The following is a 26,845-nucleotide window of genomic DNA, read 5'->3' as shown; positions in this document are numbered from 1 at the left end:
ACATAAATTTTCAATTTCTTAATTTCAAAAGGATATATTTAAATATGTTCTCAAAGTTTACTTTGCTGCATCATATGAAAATTGTTTGTTATTAATTCTTCACTTTTGATAATATTTTCACCCATATTTGAGCTTATGAGTTTTAATAGAAGTTACAGACTCATAGACATTGCTTTAGCCTTCTCTCATCTTGATTTCTCGAGATATGAATCAGAAATTCAAACTTCCTATCACATACTATCTTTCAAAAATGTTGGTTATTCTTTCTGATGTTTGCTACCATTATTTATAGTCAATAACAAGAGAAGATTATAATTTATTGAATTATGTAATATGCTAGCTTGTTCTCAGAACAGTTTTTGAATTATGTGGCCTACAAATTCAGCTATTATTAAGTTCACCTCAGTCAAGTAAGGAAAATATTTTAATGCCTTTATAAATTAAGTAAAAACCCAATTAAATTATAATGAGTACAAATCACTTTACTTTTGTTCACATTATTATTTTATGTTACTAATCGAATAATCAAAATCAATAAATGTTAAAGTACTAACAATAACCCCATCCCACCAAAAATTAGGTTAACTTTTATTAAGGCTTCAACTGTGAAAATGTACAAGACTCTCACAGAATTACAAAATTTCTTTTATATATTGTCATAAAAGTAACTAAACTGTAAAGATTGGAAATTTTTAAGGTTACATACAAAAAGTATATAAAAATATCTTTTAGAAGGGTATATAATTCAATACTTTGTTTTACTGTAACTTGAATTGTTTGTTCATCAGATGTGTATAGCTTTGTTTTTCATATTTAGTACTTAAGCATGGTTTAAATAGCAATAAAAGAGTAAAATAAACTATAAATTGTTATGATTCTCAGTATGTTTAGGATAAATAACTAACTTTCTGTAGCAATCTGCAGTCGTTCCAGAAAAAAGTCATTTAATTTTATTTTGTATTCTTTCGTGTTTAAGATCAAGTCAGACAAATGAACCAAGTAGGTATGGTGTTAGGATGTAGAAAATAATAGATAAAATATAAAAGTTCTATCTAAAAAAAATATGTGTTCATTTAAGAGGTTCTGGAAATTATATAAATTAAATTTGAAAACGTTTTTCTTATTTAACACAAAAATTGCTTTATACTCAGACAAGTCAGTGTCTGAATAATGCTGTGTGTGTCGATAAACTTGTAAAGAAATCTTAGGAAAAATACTTAATGAAGAAAAACTGATTGTTTCTTTATAAAAGTTTTACAATGTTTACTGAATGCTTACCAAATTTCATGAAGGTATGTTTACTATATTTAAAGCTATAGTATGGTGTTAAAAGATCAGTCAAAATTACTGAGCCCATATATGGAAAATTTATGTGATATAATTGCATGATACTGAATTATACTAAAATTATACAAACATTCTTGACAAAGTGTGACTTAGATTTAAACTGATCAGAAAATATGAGACCCATTTCTACAAGCATAATTTTTGTATAAAAAAAAATTTAAGTATGAACTTATTAACAGTGATTACTATTGCCTGCGGCCCGGTATGGCTAGGTGGGTTAAGGCGTTCAACTCGTAATCTGAAGGCTGAAGGTTTGAATCCCTGTTGCACCAAACATGCTCGCTCTTTCAACCATGGGCGTATTATGATGTGATGGTCAATCCCACTATTCCTTGGTAAAAGAGTAGCCCAAGAGTTGGCCATGGGTGGTTTTGACTAGCTGCCTTCCCTCTAGTCTTACACTGCTAAATTAGGGACGGCTAGCACAGATAGCACTCAAGTAGCTTTGTGCAAAATTCCAAAACAAACAAACTATTGCCTGCCAAGTGTAACATTTCTGTACTGTCTAGTACTAAATAGAACTTCAAAAATATTAACCTAATTTATGCTTACAGGCAAATTTACTTTCACAACTAAAACACTATATTAATTGTTTTAAAATCCATACATGGAATAAAACTTTATTACATTATTTTATGGTGTGTGGACTTTAATTGTTCCTTTAAATAGTGGAAAGGAACTTGTATGTCCTGTCATGTGGTTAAGTTTAATATATTCTTATTTCTTATGGTAGACTGGTAACAATGTTTATAATACATGTGTAGTGCAGCATTAGCTTACTGCATGATAGACTTTTTGATGGGTCAATGATAAATTTACTCCCCTAAATCCTTAAAATCCAAGGTTTGTTTCCTATAGTGAACAGAGCATAGATATCACATTATTAACTTTGCACTAAAGAACAAATGAAATAGAATATAGTGTCATTTATTTAAAATATTGATGCCAAGTTGTGTTTTTATTTTGCTTTCTATTGAGTTGAATAATAAGGTACAACCATTTTAGTTGTATTGTACACTTTGGTGTGTTTTTTAATGTTTTTAGAATGTAATTTATGTTGTTTTTTTTATGAATTAGAGCCTTTATTCCAGTGAAGGAAGCTCCTCGTAAAAATAGTACAGAATGGGAGAAGTTGGAATTTATTGTCAGTGAGCTTGGACAAAACCGTAAGTTTATTCCTCAAATATATTAGTCACAGAAATACTCAAAATACAAGTTATGTAAAGGTAGGACAAACCAGTTAGGTGTAAAAACCATTATTTACTACAGGTTCATCTACAGAGTATATTGTATTGAAACAATTTTGAATATGCTAAATAAAAAGTCTTGAAAATCATGGCCAGTAATAAGGTTGTGGTGGAATAATATATACACATATCAAAACCCTCATATTGACATTTTGTGTTTTATTGGTTGTACAATGTAGCTGACACTTGAACGGCTTTTTAAAATGTATGTAACAGCCCTTTTTAATGTAAAATATTCATACATTCAGATCATAAAGATGTGTTTAGAAAGAATACGAATTTCTAAAATTTAGATATCCATAATATTGGAAAACAAAGAAATTGTGGATCAAGTTGAGAAACCACATCCTCTTGGAAAGAGACCAAAAAGTTGTACTTTAGCTCTGATAAGTAAAATACATAATCTCGTAACAGGTGAGAACTTGTGAACACAAAAGTTAAGTCACTGTGCCTGCACACTAGGTGGATTGTGAAAAGCCAGCAGAAAGGAGTGGATTGCTTTAGACATGACAACACTATGATGGAGTCTTTTGCAATTTGAAACCTGCTGCAAGGCTGTTGTTAAGATACTTGGTTGTCAGATAGAATATGACTGCATGTGGCAACATAGTCTAACAGCGTGGGGATGTTCCAAAATCATTTCAATATAACCTACTCAACCTCTACATTGTTTCTAGAAAAAAACAAAAACAGCTGTCCATGAACATTGTGTGGATCAGTAGATGTCTTTTATTCATTGAAAGAAAAGTCATCAGCAATGATTTTAAATTCTACTGATACAACTGTTGTACATCTTGTTGGTCATGATTTTGAAGATGTAAAAATGTTCTCTAGTTTATAATTAATACTTTCGTTTCTATTGTTAAATAGTTGTTCTTTTAACAGTTTGCTTTGAAAATTATGGTTGTGTACCCTGTGTATTGGAGATTTACATTTCTAGGTTGTAATACTTTAGAATTCTAGCTATTGAAAGTGTGGTTCATTATGTGTGTGAAGGTTTAGAGTCCTTCCTTAACCATGTAGTAACCTAAATTAATTTAGGTATGTGAATAATTGTAACCCACGTAGGTCAAAGGCCATGTTGTTGACTCGGATTCAAAATTTTATTTAACTATTATTTTATGATTTTATGTCAGTAAGTTTAGTATTATACATTAGTTAATTTCTTAATTTAAAAGAACACACCTTAATATTGAATTTTGTGAGTCATATGGTACGTGGAATCCGTCAGTGGTTCAAATTAGTTGTTTGTAATGCCCAAGTAAAAAGTCTGTAGTTTCTTGTGAATTAGGAACTCATATTACTGATATTGACAGGTTAGAATAAAAAATAACCTCATTTTATTTTGCTGAGATATTGCTTATGTACTGAATCAAACACAGTGGCTCTGTCCAGAGTACAAAGGTCATAAATAGAAGATACAATTGTTTACTATACCTATTTATATACTGCTTTGTGTTTTAAGAAAAAATAAGTTTAAGAACTTGTTTGTAAATAGTAATAATTATATACATATATATTGTAACTGAAATGTACCTGTGTTTTGCAAAATACTAATACACTGAAACACAGCCAAGAGAGTTGTAAAACCTTAAGGCCAGTTTTATATTATTTGATACAGTGCCATGAATGCACATGAGCCACATCATTGCAACTTCTATAATGTTAGCCAGGCATGACTGGAAGGTCAGTATAATAAAAATAAATACATATAAATATGTGGTTACATGTAATAATTTGTAGTGATTCTAGAATTAAAAAACTATATACATAATATTAATTTCCTCATTTTTTATGGTTGTTATGAGATTAATGAAATCGACAAAGCCCATACAGAGATTCTTTGGTGAAAATAATAGATCTGATATAACGTTTTTTCTTAAGAAACATTTGATAAGTATCTGGATGTTATAAAGATTTGATACATAAAATTTGAAAATGTTATTATGCATAAGTGTTTTTAGTTCTAAAGTCAAAATTACTTTTTCTATGTTAGTCATCCAAAAAGAAAAAAGTTACGAGAAAAACATTACTTAAAATTTTTGAACTTTATAAAAAAAAATGTAATATTTTGTGTACAAAAGCCTTGTAATGTTTACTGGTAATCTACAAAATTTTGTGAATGTATGCTTGCTTATTAACTTAATAGTTGTAGTTTGAAAACTATATCAAGCACAAAATGGTTACAAGGATGAAAACTAGGGACTGAGCCCATGGTGAAAGAGTTAAGACATTTTGTCATTCATTATTCACTGTTATACAGCAGATGAACTGTTTACTGATTGTTTGTACATATTAAAAATTTCTTTTTCACCTGAGGTGAAACTGAAAAATGGAATCTGTGAAGTAGAGGATCAGTGCATTCTTTGATTGGCCATACCCTCTGCTGTAGACAGCATTTGTGCCTATTAAAGGTTCATCAGCACAGCTTGGCTCAGCAAACCAAAGAAATACCATTAGGCCTCTTATAATGATGCAATGCAATATAATATCTTTGAATTTTTGTGTACATATTTTATACACTTCACCCTCATAAGAGGCTTAGCTGTATTTCTTTGGTTTGCTGACCCAAGTCATGCTGATGAGCCTTAAATAGGCAAAACTGCAGTCCACAGTAGAGGGTACAGCCAATTAAAGAAGGCATTAGACCTTTATGTCATAGATTAATTTTTAACTTTCACAATCAGCAAGTTGCCAGTTTACTATATAGTATTGAACAGTGAATTTGAATTGTTATATGTTCAAGTAAATATACTCAAAACCAGCAGAATCTTAACATGATATGCATTGTATGTTGTGTGTTTTGATTTTCAGGACATGGAGGCATAATACAGGGTTTGATTTTTAAGTCATTAAGGTGTAATTCACTGTGTGCTGGATGATTTGATTTGCCAGGCAGGAAGGTGTAATGTATTGTGTTTGAGAGTTTATCAAATATAGTACATTGTGTGCTTAAGGTTTTGATTTCCAGGTCATGAAGACATAATGCATTATGTGTTGGAGGGTTTGACTTCCAGATCATGAAATTGTAGTATGTTTTGTGATGGCTATTTGACTTCCAGGTCAGGAATGTATAATACATTGAGTGCTGAAGGGTTTGATTATCAGGTCATGAAGTTGAAATAATGTATGTAATAAATGTTTTGACTTTTAGTTTCTGAAGGTATTGTCTATTCAGTGTTGTATATTTGAAGCAAGCATTTAATAAGCACTGAATTTTCTTTTCCTTTCAGGTGGTGAAGATGCTCTGTCCTTTATACTAGGGGTTTTAAGTCTTATTGGTATGCTGTATTTCATCATTTACTCTGTGAGTGTGTACACTTTGGTGTTTATATATATTTTTATAATTTTACTGTGTAAAAAAATACACATTATAGAGCTTTTGAAATAAATGTATCTGTAGGTATTAATTGACTGTTTATGTTCTTTTATTTTGAATAAAGCAAGCTGAAATGTGTCAAAAGTGCACAATTTTCATCTCCAAGGTATCAAATATGTGCACTAGTACTTTTCTGCCTAAAGTTATATCAGTTTTTTTTTTACCTGTAGGATAAAATCAACACAAAATGTAAATAGCCAAATCTCAAAATCATATCAGAAATAAAAATTGAATTTAAAAGTGATATTTCATATATTCTTTAAGAATTGTAGAACTTGTGTATATAGATATTTTGTAAAAACTGTAATGACAGAAAAGGAAAAAAACATAGTTACATAAGATGTCCATAAAACAACTGCAATGTATTATATATTGAGATAGTGCATTTGAAATAGTAATTGTTAGATACATATGACTGTTTCATCTGAAGTTTAATTCAAATGTTATGATGTAGATAGTTTATATACCAAGAGTGTTAAATTCAGTTATTTTTTGGAAGTGATATCTTATCACAAATTTGATTACATAACTGTTTACAAATAATACATTGTGTACTTCACTAGTTACAAATCAGTGATTGTGATATTATTGTATCATGTTACTAAAACCTTTGATTTTCTCTCTGTTTTAATTGGTTATTATTGCATTGTAATATCTAGTAATGTGTGTGTGAAACATTCTAGGCCTCTGTTGGGGTATACTTATGCATCCAAAATGAGTTACAAGAAATGTTAAATAAATCTAAACTGTGTGATTGTCAGTTTAGCCATAGAGAATGTATAGTGACCATTTTTAAAGTGAAAGCATCATAGGCTGTATTATAATAACAGAGCAGGAAAAATAACTCATCTTGTCAAATTGTGTTCAAAAGTAATGAACAGTTTTATATTTGTTTGACTTGATTTAATATATTATTTTAAAAAAAGTGGACTGTGTGCTGTTTGTTTATTGTTGAAATTTATTGCCAACAAGTCACAGATGCCTACTGTAAATAATCTTGCTTATACATAAAACCTTACAGTTATCTATAACATGAATTAAAGAAACCTCAGTTCTGGTTATTATGATTGTTATAGTTATTATTTACTATCTACTAATGTGTTGTAGAGTTGTGGGATCTCATCATGGCCTGTCCATCTTGTTCGGGGAACTAGAAGTGCTGTAGCAGAAGAAGATGATGTGACAAAACAAAGAGAAATTACAACATCACGGATAACTAACCTGAGAAACAAGGTAATGTATATGTATTTACAGCAAATGTGCTTACATTTTGACAGTGTACATCTATGATAATCAGATAATATAGATTGTTGCTGTAAACTTGGAGAATTCAAAAGGCTATTCATGATATATGTAACAATTTTGTATTCAGTAACCATACTCCTGGTCCTCCTTATGGCTAGTTATGATACAATTGAAAAGCCTTCTCTTGCAGTTTGTCAAGTGGGAAAATTTGTAAGTATAGAACATCTAAAATAGACCTTGTTTGAGAAAGTTGCATTATAGGATTGTTATATGAAATTTTCCTATTCCTTAATTACCAATTTCATGCAAGGCATGAAATTTTAGAACTTCAAAGAAAGAGAGAGATATCTGTAATGATAAACTTCATAATTAAAGGAAAGCAGGAGGAAACAGGGTACTTTATAGTTATATGCTTAAGTAGTGAAGAAGGTTAAATAGCTTGTTATAAAAGGTAACCCAAGAATTCTGGTCTATTTTAGTTAAAGAATTAATCCTCCCTTAAATCTGTAAACAAGATAAGTTGCAATTTTTGGTCTAAAATGCAACATAAACTGTGTTTAAGTTTCTCCAAACACAGGTAGTTGAACAAAATCTAAATTATTGAAAGTTATATGAGCAGTATCTGGCATATGATACAGGGTAGTATTTTGGATGGAGTATATGTCTGCTTTAGTTTGTTTTTATGCATATAACATTTTAAAATGTTGGAGGAGTTTCTCCAAAAAAATATTGTGGTTGTAGTTCACAACAATAACAGTAAGTTAAACTTCTAGAGATAAAAATATGCCCTGATGAATGTGCATGATATTAAAATACTTATTATACTGCAGTGAAGTATCTTTGCATGGAATGGATCCCAACAAGATAAAGTTCCTTCAAGACAAAAACCACATAATGAATTGAACATACCAGTTTTTTTCTGCAAGATGTGTGTACAAAAGTTTATTTGTGGTATATTGTTTACTGAGACTTTCCATGAATTTCTATGATTATGGGTTGCTCAAGCTCTCAGAAGTCTTCATTAAGGTTAATAGATCCTGGAAAACATGTAAAGTGAGGGGGAAAATAATAGATTTAGTATATATATATAAAAGTAAGTTTTGTAATTGTTAAATACTAATTTATAATGTTTTATAATTAGTTTTTATATACTTCTAGTATCAAAATAAAAAAAGGCTGTCATCTCGAGAACAATCTGATTTGGCTGAGCTTCAAGAAAATGAACATCTGCTTTCTAGACAAGAAAGACATCTTAAGAACCTAAGAGAAAGTTTCCTATACAAGTGTAAATGCATACTACGCCCTGTGGAAATAGCCATAGGAATTATTGGAGCTCTACTTGGATTCTTGCTATGGGTTTCTTTACTTCTAACAAAGTAAGTGTGACAGAAATTGTCATAAGTAACAGTATGTTATATCTTGTTTTAAAATAGAATCCCTATAATTAAAAAGAAATGAGAGATGCCTAAAATATGAAATAGCAAAGAGGCTATTTTATCAGAATGTGAATATTTAGAATTTAAGAATGTATGAATGTCAGTAGTGTTATTGATATTTGTATACACATCTATGCTTCTAAATGTTTTTATAATGAAGTTTCTTTGTTTTTTAATGTATAGATGTATTGATAGTGTAATTGGTTTGTTTCTAAAGTGTAAATAGTAGCTTTCAAACGTTTTTGTATTTTGTCAGTATTGATAAAGCCATCAACTCTCTTGGCTATAAAATGGGTTATGCTCAGAAAGAACCAAAATTGCCAAACCCATTTGACTTTGTTCTTATTCATGCTCAAAAGGTAAATATATTGTTGATATATATGTTATAATCTTTTAAGCCACATTTGGGCTCTTTATTTCAAAAGAGTAAAAGCTTTATTTGCATTAATAATATATTCATAAGTGTTATTTTCTGCACTAATAGATATGTAATATTTCCCTATAATTTTAAAGATTTTTAATGAACTTTGTCAAACGGTTTTTAACATGAAATCTTAATGCTTGCCAGTTTACTTCAACTTGATTTGTAGTGTCAAATTTATAATTCTGATTAGGTTCATTATCAAAAAATAGATAAAACTTGAAGAAACACAGCACATATACATGGTTATTCACTAAAACAAAACCTGAACAAGTCTCAAACACAGAATTCTGACTAGGTTCACATATGAAACATGATAGAACATAAACCATATAATTATGTCTTAATTGAAAGAAATAAAATTTGATAAATTTATATGCAAAAACGGCTCGTTTGGGTTGAGAAAATATTTTACATAGAAGAGCGAACAACGTTGTTCGACCTTCTATGTAAAATATTTTCTCAACCCAAACGAGCCGTTTTTGCATATAAATTTCTCAACAAGTGGGTTTCTCGACATCACTGAAAATTTGATAAAGTATGGTATAAAACATCCAAGATGGGTCTATTAATTAAGCACTAACAAAAGTCTTTTTTGTTTCTATATTCATTTATTGAATACATTAAAATAGTTTAGCTTTATATCACTGAAATATTTTATTTTACAAACAAACTTACTCAGGCTAATATTTAAGCTCTTCAAGGGACTTTTAAGTATTCTTATTAGACTGTTCACCTCACTGTATTTTTGCTATTCAGTTAAAAGTACATTTATATTTAAAAACTTTGCTTTAATTTATTGCAGAATTTTCAGTACTAGAGATTATAACTTTAATTTATTTACTTGTTACATTTTCAGGCTTTTCCAGTAGACTATGTTATTTTTGTGTGTGTTCTGATTTACCTCGTTCTGTTTACAATTTACGGGATCAGGAATCTTGGCATCTGGTGTTTGTGTGTCAGAGTAAGTGTCATAAAGAGAACTGCAATGTATGAAAGTATAGAGGTTACTAGTTTGATTATTTATTCAATGAATTTACGAGATATTTTTACAACATTGAGTAATTACTTGAAAAAAATATTTTGAATTATAAATTTGTGTGATTGTTGGTCTTTTTAAAATAATTTGTAAGAAAATAATTTTAACTTAAAACAAGAAATATGGTATTCTTTGGTATTCATTTAGTATATTGGAGCTTTTCTTATGTTTGACAGTGAAACCTATTAGCTTGTTTTTCTTTTACATAACATAATTGTGTAAATTCATACATTTGTTTTTTGGTTTTGAAGTTAAATGGAGGTAGAGTATTTTCTATGCACTTGTAAGTAAATAAACTGTATGAACTGGAATTCAAAATAAATAAGATTGATATCAACATCAGATGTACAAGATACGTCCTCACAGGACACCACCCCAGGGAATGTTGATGTTGTGTTCAACTTTAATGTATACTATTCTTGCTATCAACATATTTCTCTACAATGTTTCACCACAGTATACCACCTATGGCAGTCAACAGTACATTGTAAGAGTTTTTTTTATTCTTTTTCATGTTTCAAAGTGTTAATAATATATAGTTTTTGTACTGAAATTTTTTGTGGAAGTTTTGCAAGTAATGATATTTGATAGAATTTGGTTGATTGTTTAAGTTTTGTTATGATAATTGTAAAGATTTTTTTAAGCTCTTTTTTATTTTTGAGTTTATAAACATTAAGATCAAAATGATGAAAAGAGTTTTGACTATATGCTTGTAGAATTGAGCTGTTAGAGAAAATTGATAATAAATTAATCAGTGGGCTTGAGTAATCAATTATGTTCAATCGATTGATTATTCATACTTTAAACTTTGACAGTTAGAATAACTGAAAAGAGTAGTAATCAAAATATGTTATTGATTATTTTATACAATGTTTTTTGATGTTATTGATATTTGTATGTAATAGTCATCCACTCTTGTATTTTTATAGTAATTAGCCAGTATTTCATTATGTTAATTTGTTTTGATAATTATAAATTGTCTTAATTATTTTATCTCAATTATTATTTTTTGTTGAACTGACACAAAAGATGTTCACTGTAGTTTACATAGGACTTTATAAAATATTAAAGTAACATAATTTAATGTTTAAGTAATTCACATAAAGCATTTTCTGGAGGAAACACAATAGTTACTGTGTATCTTATTTCAAAATATTATTAGTTTCTGTTCTTAAATATGTACTTTTGTGGTGTTATAAATATAAACAGTTTATCATACCATAGACAAATGATCCAATGGTTGAGAACCATCGATCTACAGAAAGATCTAGAGGGGTGTGGGGACAAAAAAGTTATGCTAAAGATTCAATTTTTTTTTAATTTATAAATGTGCACGTATATTATGAATAGATAGTGTTGTTTCCTTTCTAATGTATTGTAAAATGAGTAACTGAAAGCATACCTACTTATAGTGGTACACATTTTTGAACCATTGTTATAGGCTATCATTATTCCTTATGCATATATATCTATCTATCTATATATATATATATCATCATCTTACTATAACTTATTACATTTTATTATGTATGAGTTTTCATCTTTACATTACTGTCTTGTTATTCTATGTGTACAAATTGGACAATATCATCTTACAGAAGACATTCATGATTCTTTACATTCAAGTATACCTTCTTGTTTTAGGCTAATATAACAAATGCAACAGGGAATTCTACAAACCAAGTACTCAAGAGATGCAGCTCAGAGGCACTGCCTGGTAAAAAACTTCTAATTTATTGTATTTAGTAGTAATTATTATAGAGAAACAAATCTATCATGAATGTTTAGGAATTGTTTGATGATGAATAATATACTTATGTTTTGAATCAAAATTCTGAAGAAAAGGAAGTTTCAGTTTTTTCAGAAGCTCATCATATGAAATATATAATTTTTCCAGCCTGTAACCTTCTTCTGAAGAAATGATCTTGCATCACTTGAGTACACACTCGTAACTTAACTTGAAAAAATGTAATTAAAATAAAATGCTTAAATTTACTTGAAAAATATATTAATCAAAAAATATTTAAGTATTAGTACTCGTTAATTTTATGCAAAAAAAATAAAAATTCAACAATGTTCAAACTTTTCTCATGTCTGAATTGTAAATCATAAGCTTCTAAATTTTCTTTGTTGCACTGCAAGCGTTTATTTATTTATTCAAATTTGAACATTTTCGGTTTGGCATATATTTTATATTTTGGGCCTTTATGTTTAGTCATAAGTTTATTGGTTGAACTCGTATTTATTGGTGCCTCTCAGGATAATCTTTATAGCTTTTAATGGTCCTTAGCTTTGAAGAATGCAACTGCAATCAAGTGATTACAGGAATGGGAGATTTTCTACAATATAAATGTGTGTGTGTGTGTTATAAACAGCAAAACAATAATAGGAATGCTGTTCCATGTGACTATGCTCAGCACTTTTCAGTGTTAATCACTTTGATGTGATCCCATCCTTGTAAATGTGAGAAAGGAAAGGTCATTTGCTCTGTCATAACACTGTAATTTAGAATACATAATGCCTCATGGAAATAACTGATATTTTAGAAAAGGAAAGTTAGAGACATACACTAAATACAAAAAACAATTTTAATACTTTTTTGGGAATATTTTTTTAGTTTCTGATAATATATTTTTATATCTGATAATTACTTTATATCCATTTCAAAGTTTAAAAAATATTTTGTGATAAGGCATCAAGTAAAGACATTTTGGTCAAGTGAGTGTTACAAGTTATACATACTGAAATCACAAACTGTTCAGGTACCATAAATCCTCTTTTATTGTAAGTTATATTAAATTTACTCAAACACCAAACCACAAGAACTTCTTAGCCAAGAAAAAAGTATAAAATACAGTTAGCAAACATGACAAAGTAAACTGTTTTGTCACTTTGAAAAGTAAGGTCATTGGTAAATTTCTTGTCACTTATACCTTAAAGGGAGTGAAGTGCATCACTCAACAAAAGAAATTGAAATAGTAGATCAAATTATCTTTTTTTTTCTTTCCTTTCAAAAATTGCATAAACAACATTAAGAAAATGTGTACTAGATTTTGTGAAACTTACTTTTTTAGAGTAATATTGAAATAAAAGTAGTGATGCTATCATCCCCAAAAGGACTAATAAAACAAAAATAACATCTCTTACTTAGCTGTGGAATATTATTAATATCAAATGGTACTCTAACCATGACTTTTAATACTTAACCATTCGCTTTTTTTTTTAAGATGAATGTACGATGACACGTGCAAGTATTCTCTTGTTGCGATTTTTCTACAAAGTCTGGTTCTTTGGGACTGTATACTACTGGGCTATGTGGGTGTTCTTGCTGGTATGTTGTTTCTTACAACAAAGGTTGTTAATGTTGTTTTTTGTTGGTTTTTTTTAGTCCAGAAAGTTAATTGAAAGATATTGGAAATTTATACATTGGTCATTTATTGAATTAACAGTTGTATATTAGCCTATATAATTACAGAAAAGTTTGTTTGTTATTTATTTATGAAATTTGCAGTAGCTTGTACATAGACTATCTATAAGTTTATACTAAAGCATTTTTATTAGTTATCTACAGAATTATGGTAAAGCTCATTTATTTGTCATATATAGAACTGCAATAAAGCATGTTTATTAGTCATCTGTAGAAGTTCAGTAAATCTTGTTTTCTTTGTCATTGACAGAATTAAAAAGAAAGTTTGGTTATTATCTATCATAATCATATTTATTTTGCATATTATTTATTTGTTATATTACATTAAATTTAGTCATTTAAACAATCAAAATATAACTGTTTGATAGCTTGATATAGAATTTATTAATTTTATATGTTAGTATATTTCAGAATGTTTGATAAGAGGAACAGTATATTTATATTTTCACTGTTTTTAAGGATTACATCTCAACCATTTTGCTCTGGGAAATATATTTTACAGCCTTAGTGAATGGGTTAAATGTAAGATAAGCATGTTAGTGGGTGTAACAAGAAGCTTTTAATTGGAAAATAGGGGAAAGATCGGAATATTGTTGGTTTGGAAATAGTACTACCTCCTCTCACCAAAGGTCTCTCAACCTTGGTTTGCCCACTAAGCCGGTGGTTCCCAACCTTTTTTATGCCCTGCACCCCGAAAAAATTTTAATATGTTTTTGCACCCCTCACAATATTATTTAGTTAAGAATAAAGGTGAAGGTGGCCGAAACAAATTGTTATCTTGCACCCCTTGGAATGCTATCTCGCACCCCTGGTTGGGAACCACTACACTAAGCATTGGTAAAAATTTTTATCAGTAACAGTGCTCCAGTCTTTTATACCCCTTCATTTTTGTGCCATTTCAGAACAAGTTCTGATCATGTGACTACTTTCAACAAATCATACTGCACTATCTCTACTACTGCAGGTAGCTCCTTCTACTATTCTAGCACAATCCTCACTTTTCTCAGTTAGCATTTTTGTATATAGATGTATGTTTCAAATCACTCTCCATGTGACTACAAAAAGTTGATTGGACTTGATCACAAATTTATATCAGTTTAAACTTAAGTTTGATTTCAGTTGTTTTTACTCATACATTTTAGAAATATTTCTGTTTTCCAAATTCTCATATGTTAATATGGTTTCAAGATTTAATATGATGGATGATTAATTACCTGCAATAGTAGACAATGATTGTGGCATGTATTTCCAGGTCTCAGAGTTGACGATATCTGTTGGAGAAGCTCAGGTTTTAGTTCACAGGGAGTTTGTGTCTTAAGTTTCACTGAAGATTTCTGCCTTCCATGTTGTGATATTTTCTGAAGAAAGATATACTATGTGTAAATTTCTTTCTGCAGCACTTTCTACCTGTTAGTGCTCTTTCATGTAGTCTGCTGAGTTAGGCGTTGTTCTTTTTCCCAGGATATCCTGTTGGTATACTCATGTTTAACAAGTTTATATGAGCTTTTGTGGATGGACCTAATTTGTGGACATGATAATTTAGGTCTTTTTATGTCTTCTCTGCTCAGCATTTGGTGAGTTAGACATTATAATTTTTTTTAATCATGTCAATTGCTTTAGTCTAACTTTGCATTTATTACTTTTTTTTCATTTCATTTTCAGTATATCTATGGGTTTTGAGTTATTGTAACTTAGTCCAGTTTTGTGGGTTTGTTTGTTATTTATACTTTGTTTCACTGTTTATGTTAATTTCTTTGGAAGTTCCTTTTCTTTACTACAAATCATGTCTAATTATGGGTTAGATTTGAAACAGTTGTTATTGCTAACTGTGTGCCTTCTTATTCTCGTGTTCTTCAGGGTAGGTTTTATTTTCTTGTCCATAACAAGTCTTATCAGTTTTAGTAGACTTATGAGTTCAGTATTTATGGATCTTTTATCTTATAAGTTCTTGTAGTGGTTTTGTATTTTGTGTTGCTTATTGTTTTAGGTTTTAGATGAATTTTCACAATTTTACCAGTTTGCAATTTTTATGTACTTTCTAGACTCAAACAATTTCTAGGCTTTGTTAGTTCTTCATAATGATTACTTTGTCTATGAGTGTCTTGTTTATGTACCTTTGTATCTGTGCTTTATGTCAGTTCTGTGTCCTCTGCAGGTTCTGTTTGAAGGTTTCTGCATTCATTTCTGCTCCTTCCTTATCTACTTATCAGATTTACTTCCCTCTTCCTCAGGATTGTACTTCTTTCATGTGTCTTGCCTAGTGTGTTCAAAACCTCCTTCACAAAAGAGCATTAAATTGGGTATGACCACTCAACCTGTGTTTTACTTTCCTCTCTTTGTTGTTCCCAAAACATAGTGGCAGGAGATTGAAAATCCATCATGGATTTTTCCTGGCTGTGTATCTATCTGGAGATCCTTTACTTCACATTGAAGTCCAACTTCTCACTTTGGTGGTTGTTTTTTCTTTTCCCACTTAAATTTGGATGACCATGTTCATTATGATGGATGCCTGTCTTCATATTACAATTACCCCAATATTGCATCATTTTCTTCAGTTCATCCATGAGGGTTCTGTCTTCTATTCCAGAGAGCCATTGATATGTCCTTCATTTCCATTTGTGTTTTGTTGAGTGGTACATCATCTTTACTTGCTGGGAGCTTGGACTCTTTATTACATGAACAGCTGACTACTACTAGTGATTTTTTTCTTGCCCAGTCTTTCAGTAATAACCTGCTTGCTTCATTGAGACACTGCTCAGATGGGTTTTACTCATCCAGTTGTAAAAAAACCATTATCACCCCCATGCAGTTTCTTATTCATTTTGAGGTTTTCTTCAATTTCCATTTCATTCACCATCAGCCTTCTCCTCTTTGGCTCAGGAGACATTTTCACCACATCACACCAAACTTCTAAATTCAAAGTGCATTTGGAGTATAGACATCGAGATTACACCCCATGCTACACTGAAATCCTCAAGAGGAGTTATGGTTGAGAGGGAGTGGAAGAACATTCGTGAGTTAGAGATCCTTACTGATTTTTCCAGCCAAGGCATTTCTGTAGTTTGCTGAATTTCCACTCACAAAGACAGAATGATGATGCCTACTACTGTTCTAATTTTGACATTTACATCACCACGTTCACCTGCCACAGTCAAGACAGGTTACTTGAGGACATCATGTTGTGGTTCTTTAACATGGTACTCATTGTGTTGGCAAAGACCACAATGCATATGAGTGCAAACTAGAACCACACTGTGTTAAATGTAGTGATTCACACCCCTTTGTACTTGATCCTGCCATTGACAGATGACCCATGTGGCAGCTGTGCAGTGTATTCCTAACACCTCAACATTTTCCATGGTATTCTCAGTGGAATAATACCTGTCTCAAGACATAGAAGGCTCAAAAAATGGGCCTGGGATACCTTTCATAGGTATCCCACACTTTTAAATTACTTTGCTTTTCAGCAGAACTGTGCACCTGCTCAGCACGTAAGACATCAAACTGAGAATGAAACTTGGATTAAGTACCCAACTAGCTTCTTTTTTACCATCAGTTCCAAAGTCATATGGGGAACAAGACATACAAAATCAGCATCTCACCAACAAAAAGGCTGAGGTGAAGACAAAAATGATGCAGATAACGACATTTATGAGTAACAATTCAGAATATGAAAACATAAATGCAAAGTAATTTTCACGCAATTCGTCATTGCTCATAATTTACCCCAAGCTGTAGCCAATGATGCAGGGCATCTATTCAGAAAAAAATGTTCCCAGACTCTGATATAGCAAAAAAATATGGCTGTGCTAGAACCAAAACTACAGCCATTGTACAAATGTTGGGTTGTGAAGATGACAAAATTATTTCAAGCATACTTACTAACAGTGTTTACAGTTTAGCCACAGGTGGATCCACAGACATGGATGATTCAAAACTGTATCCAGTGGTTGTACGATATCTGTACAGGCTCTGTCTACAATCCTTATGCTCAGTCATTTGAAATAGTTGGCATCTCTACATATGGCATTTTACCAGACCTGCAATCATATGGGTTGAGTGACAATTTGCCCATTTCTATCAAAAAAATTTTAATGGACCAATGATTCCAAGTTTGTGTATGTTTGACACTTTCCCATTCTTTCCCACAGGAATTTGGAGTCCCTCAGAGTTGTATCTTGAGTGTCACACTTTATATTATAAAGATTAATGTAATTATTAGACAGCTACCCCTACAGTTGCAAGCAGATTCTATGTTGACAACTTCCATATCACGTGTCAATTTTCCAACATGAGGTTCATTGAAAAACAGCTATAAATGACCCTCAATCATTTACTGAAGTGGACACAACAAACTGTTTTAAATTAGCTTTTCTCTCTCTAAAAATGTCTGCTTGCACTTTTGCCACCAACGGAGTATTCACCCGGATCTTGAGCTCTGTCTTGTAGAAGCTGTGGCCTCCAAGGCAAAGTTTTTCAGGCTTATATTCGGGCTGACTTCCTTTCCACACATCAAGCAGCTACACATCAAGGGCTTTCTGCACTTCTTCTGTACAGAGTTTGTACACTGAGTCTCATAAACCTCCACTACACCTTCACTGTTTCCAGTTGTCTTTACTGTAAGCTTCAAGATTTTGATCCTTACTACAACATCCCTAATGGGGCTGTGTTTACCTTCCTCAGTGAGCCATGTTTTTTTCAGAATAGACAGTCTGCTGTTGTTCTTTTTGGTCTTCGTATCCAAGCACAGTTGGGTGAATTGGGTCTGTCTTTGGATGACATTACTGTCTCCACAGGTCAGCCCATCATGGTTTATAACCATCCCCAAATGTGAACTTTCTTTGAGTTATCTGAAGAAGGCAGATACTCCCAATTGTAAGTACTGTCTTCTATTTGCCGAACATCTTTTGAACCATCCTTTCATTCCCATTTTTATGGATGGTTCAAAATCAGGTGACTCTGTGAGCTCTGCCATGGTTTATTGTGATTTAATTGTTGCTCACAGGATCTCCTCTCCAGTTTCTGGGTTGACTGTCAAATTATACACTATTTATCTTGTACTGGATCTTGTAGAACTATGCAGTGCATAAATTGTACTATTTATATCGACTCAGTTAGCTCTCTACTGGCTCTGTAAGTGCTTCATGTTAGTTCTTACCGTGTTCTCGTCTGTATTCAAAACTGTCTCATTTCTCTGTATCATCTACTTCTATCCAGTTTTTCTGATACCAGGCCATGTCAATATCCACAGGAATGAGCTTCCTGACACTGCAGCTAATTCTTTGTGCTATGGTACTATCACTGCCATGTCTATTCCATACATTGACTATGGCCCTGTATTCAAGGCTTGGCTCTGTGCCAGTTGGTTGTCAACTTGGAGTGAGTAATGTGATAACAAACTTTTCCAGATCAAGCTTTCTGTTGCTCTTTGGCTATTTTGTTTCCATGAGGATCGGAAGAAGGAAGTTGTCCTAACTATGGTTATGCATTGGTCACAGTTTTTTAACTCATTGTTTTCTTTTATCTGAGACTGATGCACCAATGTGTGGTCTGTGTAACCCTCGAGTCACAGTAGCTTAAATTTTACTTTTCTGCCATTGTTACAACCTTGAGTGATGACACCATTTAAGACATGATTTTACTGTGGGATTACCCCTGATGTTGGACAGTGTCATTGGAAATGGTGACACTGTTCACCTTACAAATGTTTTTAATTTTTTTAAGGACCATTGGCCCTTTTAATTCTATTTAAGCTTTTATCAGACATTGAGCCACTGTTTTTGTTTCAACTTAATTTCCCTTTTCACTTTATAATACTGTCACTGTTATTTTATTGTTTTTACCAGTTGTTTGGTGCAGATATCATAGTTGCTTTGTGTCATAAAACACTAAATAACAACAACTGCAGTTGATCATATTTTATCTCGGCGTAATCACAGTTCATCTTCTTGCTTATCTTTGTCTGGTGACTTGCCTCAAGTCAGGTACTTCAACTTTTATGCAACATCTTTCCTTATCCGTACCTTTCACTCTTTCTTCTTGTCTGTCTCTCAGAGACATTCATTTTACTTTAAACTTTGGTCCATTCACATTGGTTTCTGACTATCCCATCCTTTTGTTCCTCACCTAACTGTTTATTAGGGTTTGTTCATTTTTTATTGTTGCCCATTATAAAGCAACCCTGTTGAACAACTTCTGTTTTCCTTCTTCCAGGAAGCCTTTTCCTTTTGAGTTATTTCCTTCTTCCATCCCTTTCATCATGATTCAGGATCATGCCTGGTGATGGGTGTTTCCCTGTAGGATATGCTTTATTGTATTTGTACTAAATCTCTATATTTCTAAAACACTCATTGTTGAGATGGAGTGTTTCTGTAAGACCAGTGTTTGTTTATCCAGTGGTATATGTGTGTGTGTGTTTTATATACACATATATGAAAATCATGAGTAAAGCAAGTGGAGATTTTTGCCAATCTCTACTTATTTCTGTTTCTTACCATTGGAATCTTCCTGCTTTTCAAAATAGAGATTCATAGACACATATTGCACAGTCTCCAATGTGTGGTTACACTGGACTCCCAATTGCATATTTTTCCCCTCTTTTTCTTCTAGTCAAACATGGGAATCCTTGCCACTTCTGCTTCTCATTTGCTGGAGGGATGAACTGTAGATGTTTCTGCCTGCACGGAGTTTATACAATAAACTAAATAAAACTTATTAGCTCATATTTATCCATGCAGTAAAAATAAGGATATCATTGTTACACTTGCTTATTATGCAGTGACAGTATTTTGGATTCAAGGTACTTCTGTGGATGTTTTTGACCAGGCTGAGTGTCAATAAAAAAAAAAAAAAAAATGCAAGTCACTTTCACTGGATGTTTTGGCCTGGGCAGATCACTGTTGTTGATTTCTTTGCTTTGTGTATGCATGGGACTTCCTCTGGATGTTTTCTTCACAGGTGGACTACTCTTATTGATCTCACAAACCTTTTCACTGGATGTTTTTGCCTGGATGGACTACTTTTGGCACTGACATATCCCCGTGCATTTCCCCTTAATGCTGTTTGCCCAGTTGGGTAAAATTTTGCATATTCATATATAATTTGTGGTACATTCATGATGTGCTAAAAACACACAGGTCCAAAAAGTCTTGATAAAACTGAAATAGAAACCCTTATAACCTGAGCACTTTCGAAAGGTGGATTTTTCTTCTTCTTGGGCAATCTGGAAATCAGATGATACTTTAGCCCTAACCACTTATGAATTATCAAGTGCCTTAATATGACTATCACTATATCCTATTTTAATTCATAGTGCATATATGGAGGATTTATGTACTATCTGTTTTGATTTTGACAGGCAAGGCATTTTGACTGGATGCTTTCCCCAGTTGGATGGCAGTTGGCATGTCCCAAGACATTCTGTTTTTGTCCATGCTTTTCTATTTTATGCCATTGTTGTATACAGTACTTCTCCAATGAATGGTGTTGCACTTTTCTTTCTTGAGTCTTTGGTGCCTGTCTATTACATTCCACCCTTTATGTAGTACACTGTTCATGACTGGACAAAGGGCATATCTGTTCTATAAATAGTGCTATACCCCACAGGTGTGCCTTCTTTTCTTATTATGGGACACCTTTTCTTTCAAGACAGTTGCTCTTCACTTGATTGAATACTGTGAAGTCTGCACTGGCTCTTACACCTCTGCTATGTGAGATTCTAGCTTTGAGTGAGAAGAGATAGTACTGTTTCAGAAGTTAACATTCTTACTCTGAAAATCTATTTCTGGTAGGTACTTAACTCTACTCACCCACTTGCTATCTTTTCTCATCACTGACATGCCAGTGTATGTAGTTTGTTTGTACCAATTCTCAAAATTAAGGATTTTGCTATAATAGTAGAGAGAGCTACCTGTTCTACTATAGATGGCACAACATGATTGGTGTAGGGTAATCACATGTTATGAAATGTCAAGAAAATGAAGGGATATAAAACACTGGTGTGCTGTTAGTGATGAAATGTTTAGCAATGTTTAGAGGACAAACCAAGGTTGAGATAGCTTTGAGTAAGAGAATGTAAGTACCTATTGGAAATACATTTTCAAAGTACAAAATGTTAACTTCAAAACCAGCTTCATAATTGTAATAACCAGAGACTAATCAATTTTTTTTAACTATCATTCATCCTTAGTTTCACTAAAAGAAATAAAGCTGTCAGCTACAGTAGTGTCATGCAGTTCTGTTTAATAGTGGATCCAACATATTCCTTCCTACATCAAGAATATATAAATCTTTAAACAACGAAAACTGTTTATGTTTAATCTTAGGAACAATATCCATACAATAAAATAAACCATAGAACACTTGGGAATGTATGTCATTTTGATCATCATGGGCTAACAGAATGTAAATATTGCTATTATAACTAATAATTTCAACCTTTTTAGTAAAACTAAGGATGAGTGACAATTTTAGTAGTCTGTTAAATGACATTCTGAGTCTGAATTTGTGCCAACAGAATGTTTTTCCCCAATCTCTTCCATTTGCCAGCTTGTTCTAACTTCTTGCTAATGAAAGAACAAGTTTTTCATCCTGTTGTAAATAATTAAATGCTAAACTTACAATCTAAAATTGTCATAACAAAATGATTTTGGCTGAAAAAGTTAAAAGAAATCTTTGTTATCAAAATATTTTTTGATCAAAAAAGATTTTTATTTTGTCACCATTGATGCAAATAGTTTGTTTTAATATTTCTGGAATATATTGTGTATTGCTCATGATCATGAGATTTTAATAGGATTTGTGCTTTAGATAATTAAATAACTGAGGTGATTCAGTAAAACACACTGGATGATCTTCATCTCATGCAGAATAAACTGGTGTTAATACCCATACCAGCTATTCTGAGATATACTTTTATTTCAAGTGGGTTTCTCATCATCAATAAATAATTTAGAAAGTTCTTGTTGAAGTCACATTAAGAGGCAACTTGGAGTCATATGATCACAATGGATATCCTCGTTATAGGCTTATTAGCTTAGTAAGTGAGTAAAACTAGGCCAAAATGCAATAGGTTGCTTCCCTGCCTAAATAATTGCAAATCTTTGTGTTTTTGAAGATAGTCCTTCTAGATACTGAGCATTGTCCTGTTATGCACCTTTACTATTAGGCATTAGTAATTCTATGATCATGATAAATGTATGTAAAACAATGTATGTTATTAAAACTCATTTGGGTAGATTATTTGCATTGGGGTGTGTGTGTACACACACACACACACACTGATTGGTTATAAAACTGTGTTCATCATGAATGAAAAATTTGACACCAATCCAGTTCCATAATTCATTAACAGTAATTGTTTTTTCTTAATTTCAGGTAACAGTAATTGCTTTTTTTGTCACCATCATTAGAAAAAGGAGGTCATCAATTGAAGGTTTGGTAGAAGGAGATGACTTGGAAGAGAGTGATGATGATGATATGTTGAGAGCTTGAACTAACTTTATAACTTGCCTACTTGTGTTACAGTTAGGTTTTAATTCTTTTTAATTTTACTATTTATTACAAACAGTCGTAAACTTGTTTGATGTCAGTTTTCTTAAGTAAGAAGTATAATAGTGGTAAAGATGTTAGGTTTTTGCCAACATTAGTTTTAGGTACTATCTTATAATTACGGTCAATGTTTAAAATATCAAAAATATTTTAAGCCTTGTTAATTCTAGTGTTCAATGGTTAGATTGCTGTATAGCCTAGCATCTTTTTAAAAAATAATAAACCAGCTACAGTCATGAATGACTGAAAACATTTCACTCTTTAAGGATTTAGTCTTTAAGGACATAAACACATAAGTCCTATCTTATTGAATATAGTTTTTGTTTCTTCTTAAATTCTGAAAAAGTTTTTTTAAGTTTGATCCCTTTTGTATCTGTGGAGCATAATGGAATATTAATTTATGTATCTTTAACTTTGTTCTGATTCCATTGCATTTGAATAATTTTTTTTCTGTTTTTGAAAAGTAATCTATCTATGTATATATTGCAAAAGCATATTAAGTGATATTCATAGATGTTAGATCTTCAAAAGTAAACATACTGATCCAGTTGACTTTAGTTGAGTTTTTTTCCACATCCTGCAGTAAATGGAATGTTCATGTAAAATGTAAACTTTAAATGTTGTAGTTAAAAATTGCTCCAAAATAAGATCTAATTGGTTATAAATGTGAATATTTCTTCTTTCTTTTTTTTTAATTTAGTGAATATTTTTATATTCAAGGTGTATATTGTTGTTACTTAACCTTAAATTTAGGTTCTCCCTCATTTATTCGTAAGCTATTGATTTGCAACTTAATAAAGTTGTGTTTTGTCTTAATTTAAGAAGTGTGTTTCAATTATTTGTTCCAAGGGAGTGACATTATGGGTTGCATTAAATAGTTGACATGATGGGAAATACATCTAAAAAGGGTAATATGATAATGAGGAAAACCTTTTTTTTTATCTGAAATGACACAAAACTATAATGTTTTCATATTCTTATTTTGGATTTAAATAGTAAAATAAGATTTTTTATATCATAAAATGTGTAAAATCAACAATTTTTTCTTACTGTTATAATAAAAATGGTACAAGTAATTAATCTTATGCACATTGTGCTATTATAATAAGATTAAAACAGAAAAGCTCATATTTTATGGCATAATGAAAAGTAAAATCTTTATTTTTAATTAGAACTGACTAGTTCTAGTAACTAATAAGTAAGATGTTACTTTTCTTTGCACCACAACTCATCAGTCTGTGATTTTAACTCTTAGTACTACAGCACGACCTTCTGGTTCTTTGTTGTACAGGTCTCTTTTTCATTTGTCTTGTACTTGATTCTCTCCCTGGTGCCATCCCAGACTTTCTACACTGAAGGATCTTTCATATGTGCTTCCTTCAGATCATGCAGATCTACATTTGTGATGTCACCTTTTTGATACTTGCAGAGGTTTAATTTTTTACTTTCTCTTCTTTCTTGAGCTCTAGTAGTGACTCCAGATGCTTCATCCATCTTTTTTCTGTCTGGTTCCTCTAAACTTTTACTTTCTGGTATATTTTCAATCACCAGCTCATAGATTTGTGCCTTCGTACATATGGCTTTAAGGTCTTCTATGTCATATGGAATGTGCAATTTTCTCACTGTCCCATCAGTCAGTAAACACAGACATAATTTGCTCATTATCTGATCATCAGGTACTAGACAGATTATCTTCATCCTGTACCTGGTAGTGCCTTTACTTTCGTGTCTCCAACATAGCCTTTGCCTTTGGCATGTTGTGGATTGTTGGCACATGCTACAATCACTACTGACAGTGTTGATCTATTTGCTAACTTGAGCTGATCATAAGTCATGCAATGATTAATCATGAAAATTACACTTTCTTCTTGTGAAGAATCTGAAATATTTCTATTTTGTTTCTTCTGGTAGTAGTAATCATGGTGACAATCACTCTTTGTTTCTTCTGGTAGTAGTAATCATGGTGACAATCACTCTTTGTTTCTTCTGGTAGTAGTAATCATGGTGACAATCACTCTTTGTTTCTTCTGGTAGTAGTAATCATGGTGACAATCACTCTTTGTTTCTTCTGGTAGTAGTAATCATGGTGACAATCACTCTTTCCTTGTTTCTTACCAGTACCATCTTTGTAAGTAGTCCCACAACTTTATATTAAGATTTCTGCTGTTTCTTGTTGTTGATGAAACTCTACTCCTTTGCAACGTGCCTTATTTTATAAGAAATATAGTTGTTTTCTTCCATTTGTCTGTTAACCTCTTGTTACCTTTAATAGATTCTTATTTCTGGTTGGCCACCACTGTTTTTGGCTTTAAATTGTTATTCTTAGACTTACCTGTTATACTCCCTCCATAGACTTCCACATACTCTTCTGCCACCTTGATCATTTCTTTCGTGTCTTTTGATGCTCCTTCCTATAAGAAAGATGAGATGTCAGTTAAGGGCATGATCATGAATAGTTCATTATAAGCAGATCTTTCAGTTTCTCAATATTATTTTCACACTTGACCATATTAATCCGTCTTGGGATGTATTGTCGTAGATGTACCACATACTGAAATAGTTTTTCCAGTGTCATGTTTGACTTCTCTGAATTTCTGATGAACTTCTTTAGTAGATTCAGCATTTCAACCGTACCACCTTTAACTTGTCATAGTCTACGACATCTGATATCATGCATGCATATACTTGTAGGCCTTTTGCTGTGAAAAGGGAGCTGAGAAAAACTGCCCAAATTACCTTTGTCCCAGATCTGAATTAGGGTGAATCTTTCATATATCTCCAGGAAACCATCCATACCATTTTTCTATTCATTAAATATGGGTAGCTTGTTTCAGCTAGTCCAGATCCCAATGCCATTCTTGGGCCCTTCCTCATTCTGTTGGCTTGGCTTGTACTTTTATTCCATTTGCTCTCTCTTTTTCTTGTTTCTTAATTTGTACTCTTATTCTCTCTTTTATTATTTCGTTTTTCTTCTAGCTTTCTCCCTCTTTTCTCTGCCTACACTCTTTCTCTCTCTAGTTCTTGTTGTTTAATAAACCATCTCTGAGTCTAAGACGTTTATATCTTTCTACAAATTCATCAAACTTTTTGACCTACTTATATAACGAGATTGTGATCTTTACACTATTTTCACCACTACTATAATTTTTCGTGTATAGATCTACTTATTTCTAATGTTCTCGTTTTTTCCTACCGCTGTTACTACTGTATAATCTCAGCTTCTCAAATGTCAGGATTTTAAATATATGAGCTGGAATGTTTTTTCAGTAGGTGTCTGCGACTTGTTGACGATAATTTAGAACAATAAAAGAACAGCACACAATCCACCTGGTTTAAAATAACAGTCAAATCAAGACAAACATACGTGTACAAATTTACACTATACGATATCATTGTTCTATTTAAAACTAAATAATTCTCTCTTCTCACCAAAAATCCACGTAGTCCGGTTTAATTACTTTACAAACCATTTGGCAAGATGATTTAGTTTTTATTTTTTTTTACTGCATGATTTACGGAAGATTAATTTACTTTGGCACGTTGGTTACCTCAATTGTTTCCAGAACCAGCCCTTTAGGTAAATTTTGAAACAAAAAAAGGCGTTCTAATATAATATTTTTAACGATAGATTTTTTTACACAAACCTTTGCGGCACTTTTGGATTGTGCCTATATAATTTCGATGTTGTCTTTCCTCTATATTTGGGAGGCATAACTGTTTTTACTTCGAGTCAGATAGATACTTTCAGTAATAAC

The 26,845-nt window shown here is 31.7% G+C and overlaps 1 protein-coding gene across 3 annotated transcripts in view; it reads left to right on the top strand.

The window, feature by feature from the left end:
• LOC143230422 (putative lysosomal cobalamin transporter) overlaps positions 1-23,906 on the top strand; it is a 46,442-nt gene extending 22,536 nt beyond the window's left edge. For 2 of the 3 annotated variants that reach the window (XM_076463946.1, XM_076463948.1), the window contains exons 6-15: positions 2,425-2,513; positions 5,828-5,901; positions 7,081-7,206; positions 8,377-8,594; positions 8,911-9,013; positions 9,935-10,039; positions 10,458-10,601; positions 11,759-11,831; positions 13,342-13,445; positions 22,917-23,906. In XM_076463946.1, the coding sequence (XP_076320061.1) occupies positions 2,425-2,513; positions 5,828-5,901; positions 7,081-7,206; positions 8,377-8,594; positions 8,911-9,013; positions 9,935-10,039; positions 10,458-10,601; positions 11,759-11,831; positions 13,342-13,445; positions 22,917-23,033 (1,153 nt within the window). In that variant the 3' untranslated portion in view covers positions 23,034-23,906. The remainder of the gene's footprint in view (positions 1-2,424; positions 2,514-5,827; positions 5,902-7,080; positions 7,207-8,376; positions 8,595-8,910; positions 9,014-9,934; positions 10,040-10,457; positions 10,602-11,758; positions 11,832-13,341; positions 13,446-22,916) is intronic. The other variant, XM_076463947.1, reaches the window with a different exon arrangement.
• The last annotated feature ends 2,939 nt before the right edge of the window (positions 23,907-26,845 follow it).

The sequence above is a fragment of the Tachypleus tridentatus genome, chromosome 10, assembly GCF_004210375.1.
Source record: "Tachypleus tridentatus isolate NWPU-2018 chromosome 10, ASM421037v1, whole genome shotgun sequence".
NCBI lineage: Eukaryota > Metazoa > Arthropoda > Merostomata > Xiphosura > Limulidae > Tachypleus > Tachypleus tridentatus.
Note: the sequence above shows the minus strand (reverse complement) of the source record. Positions and strands in the feature narration are given on the sequence as shown.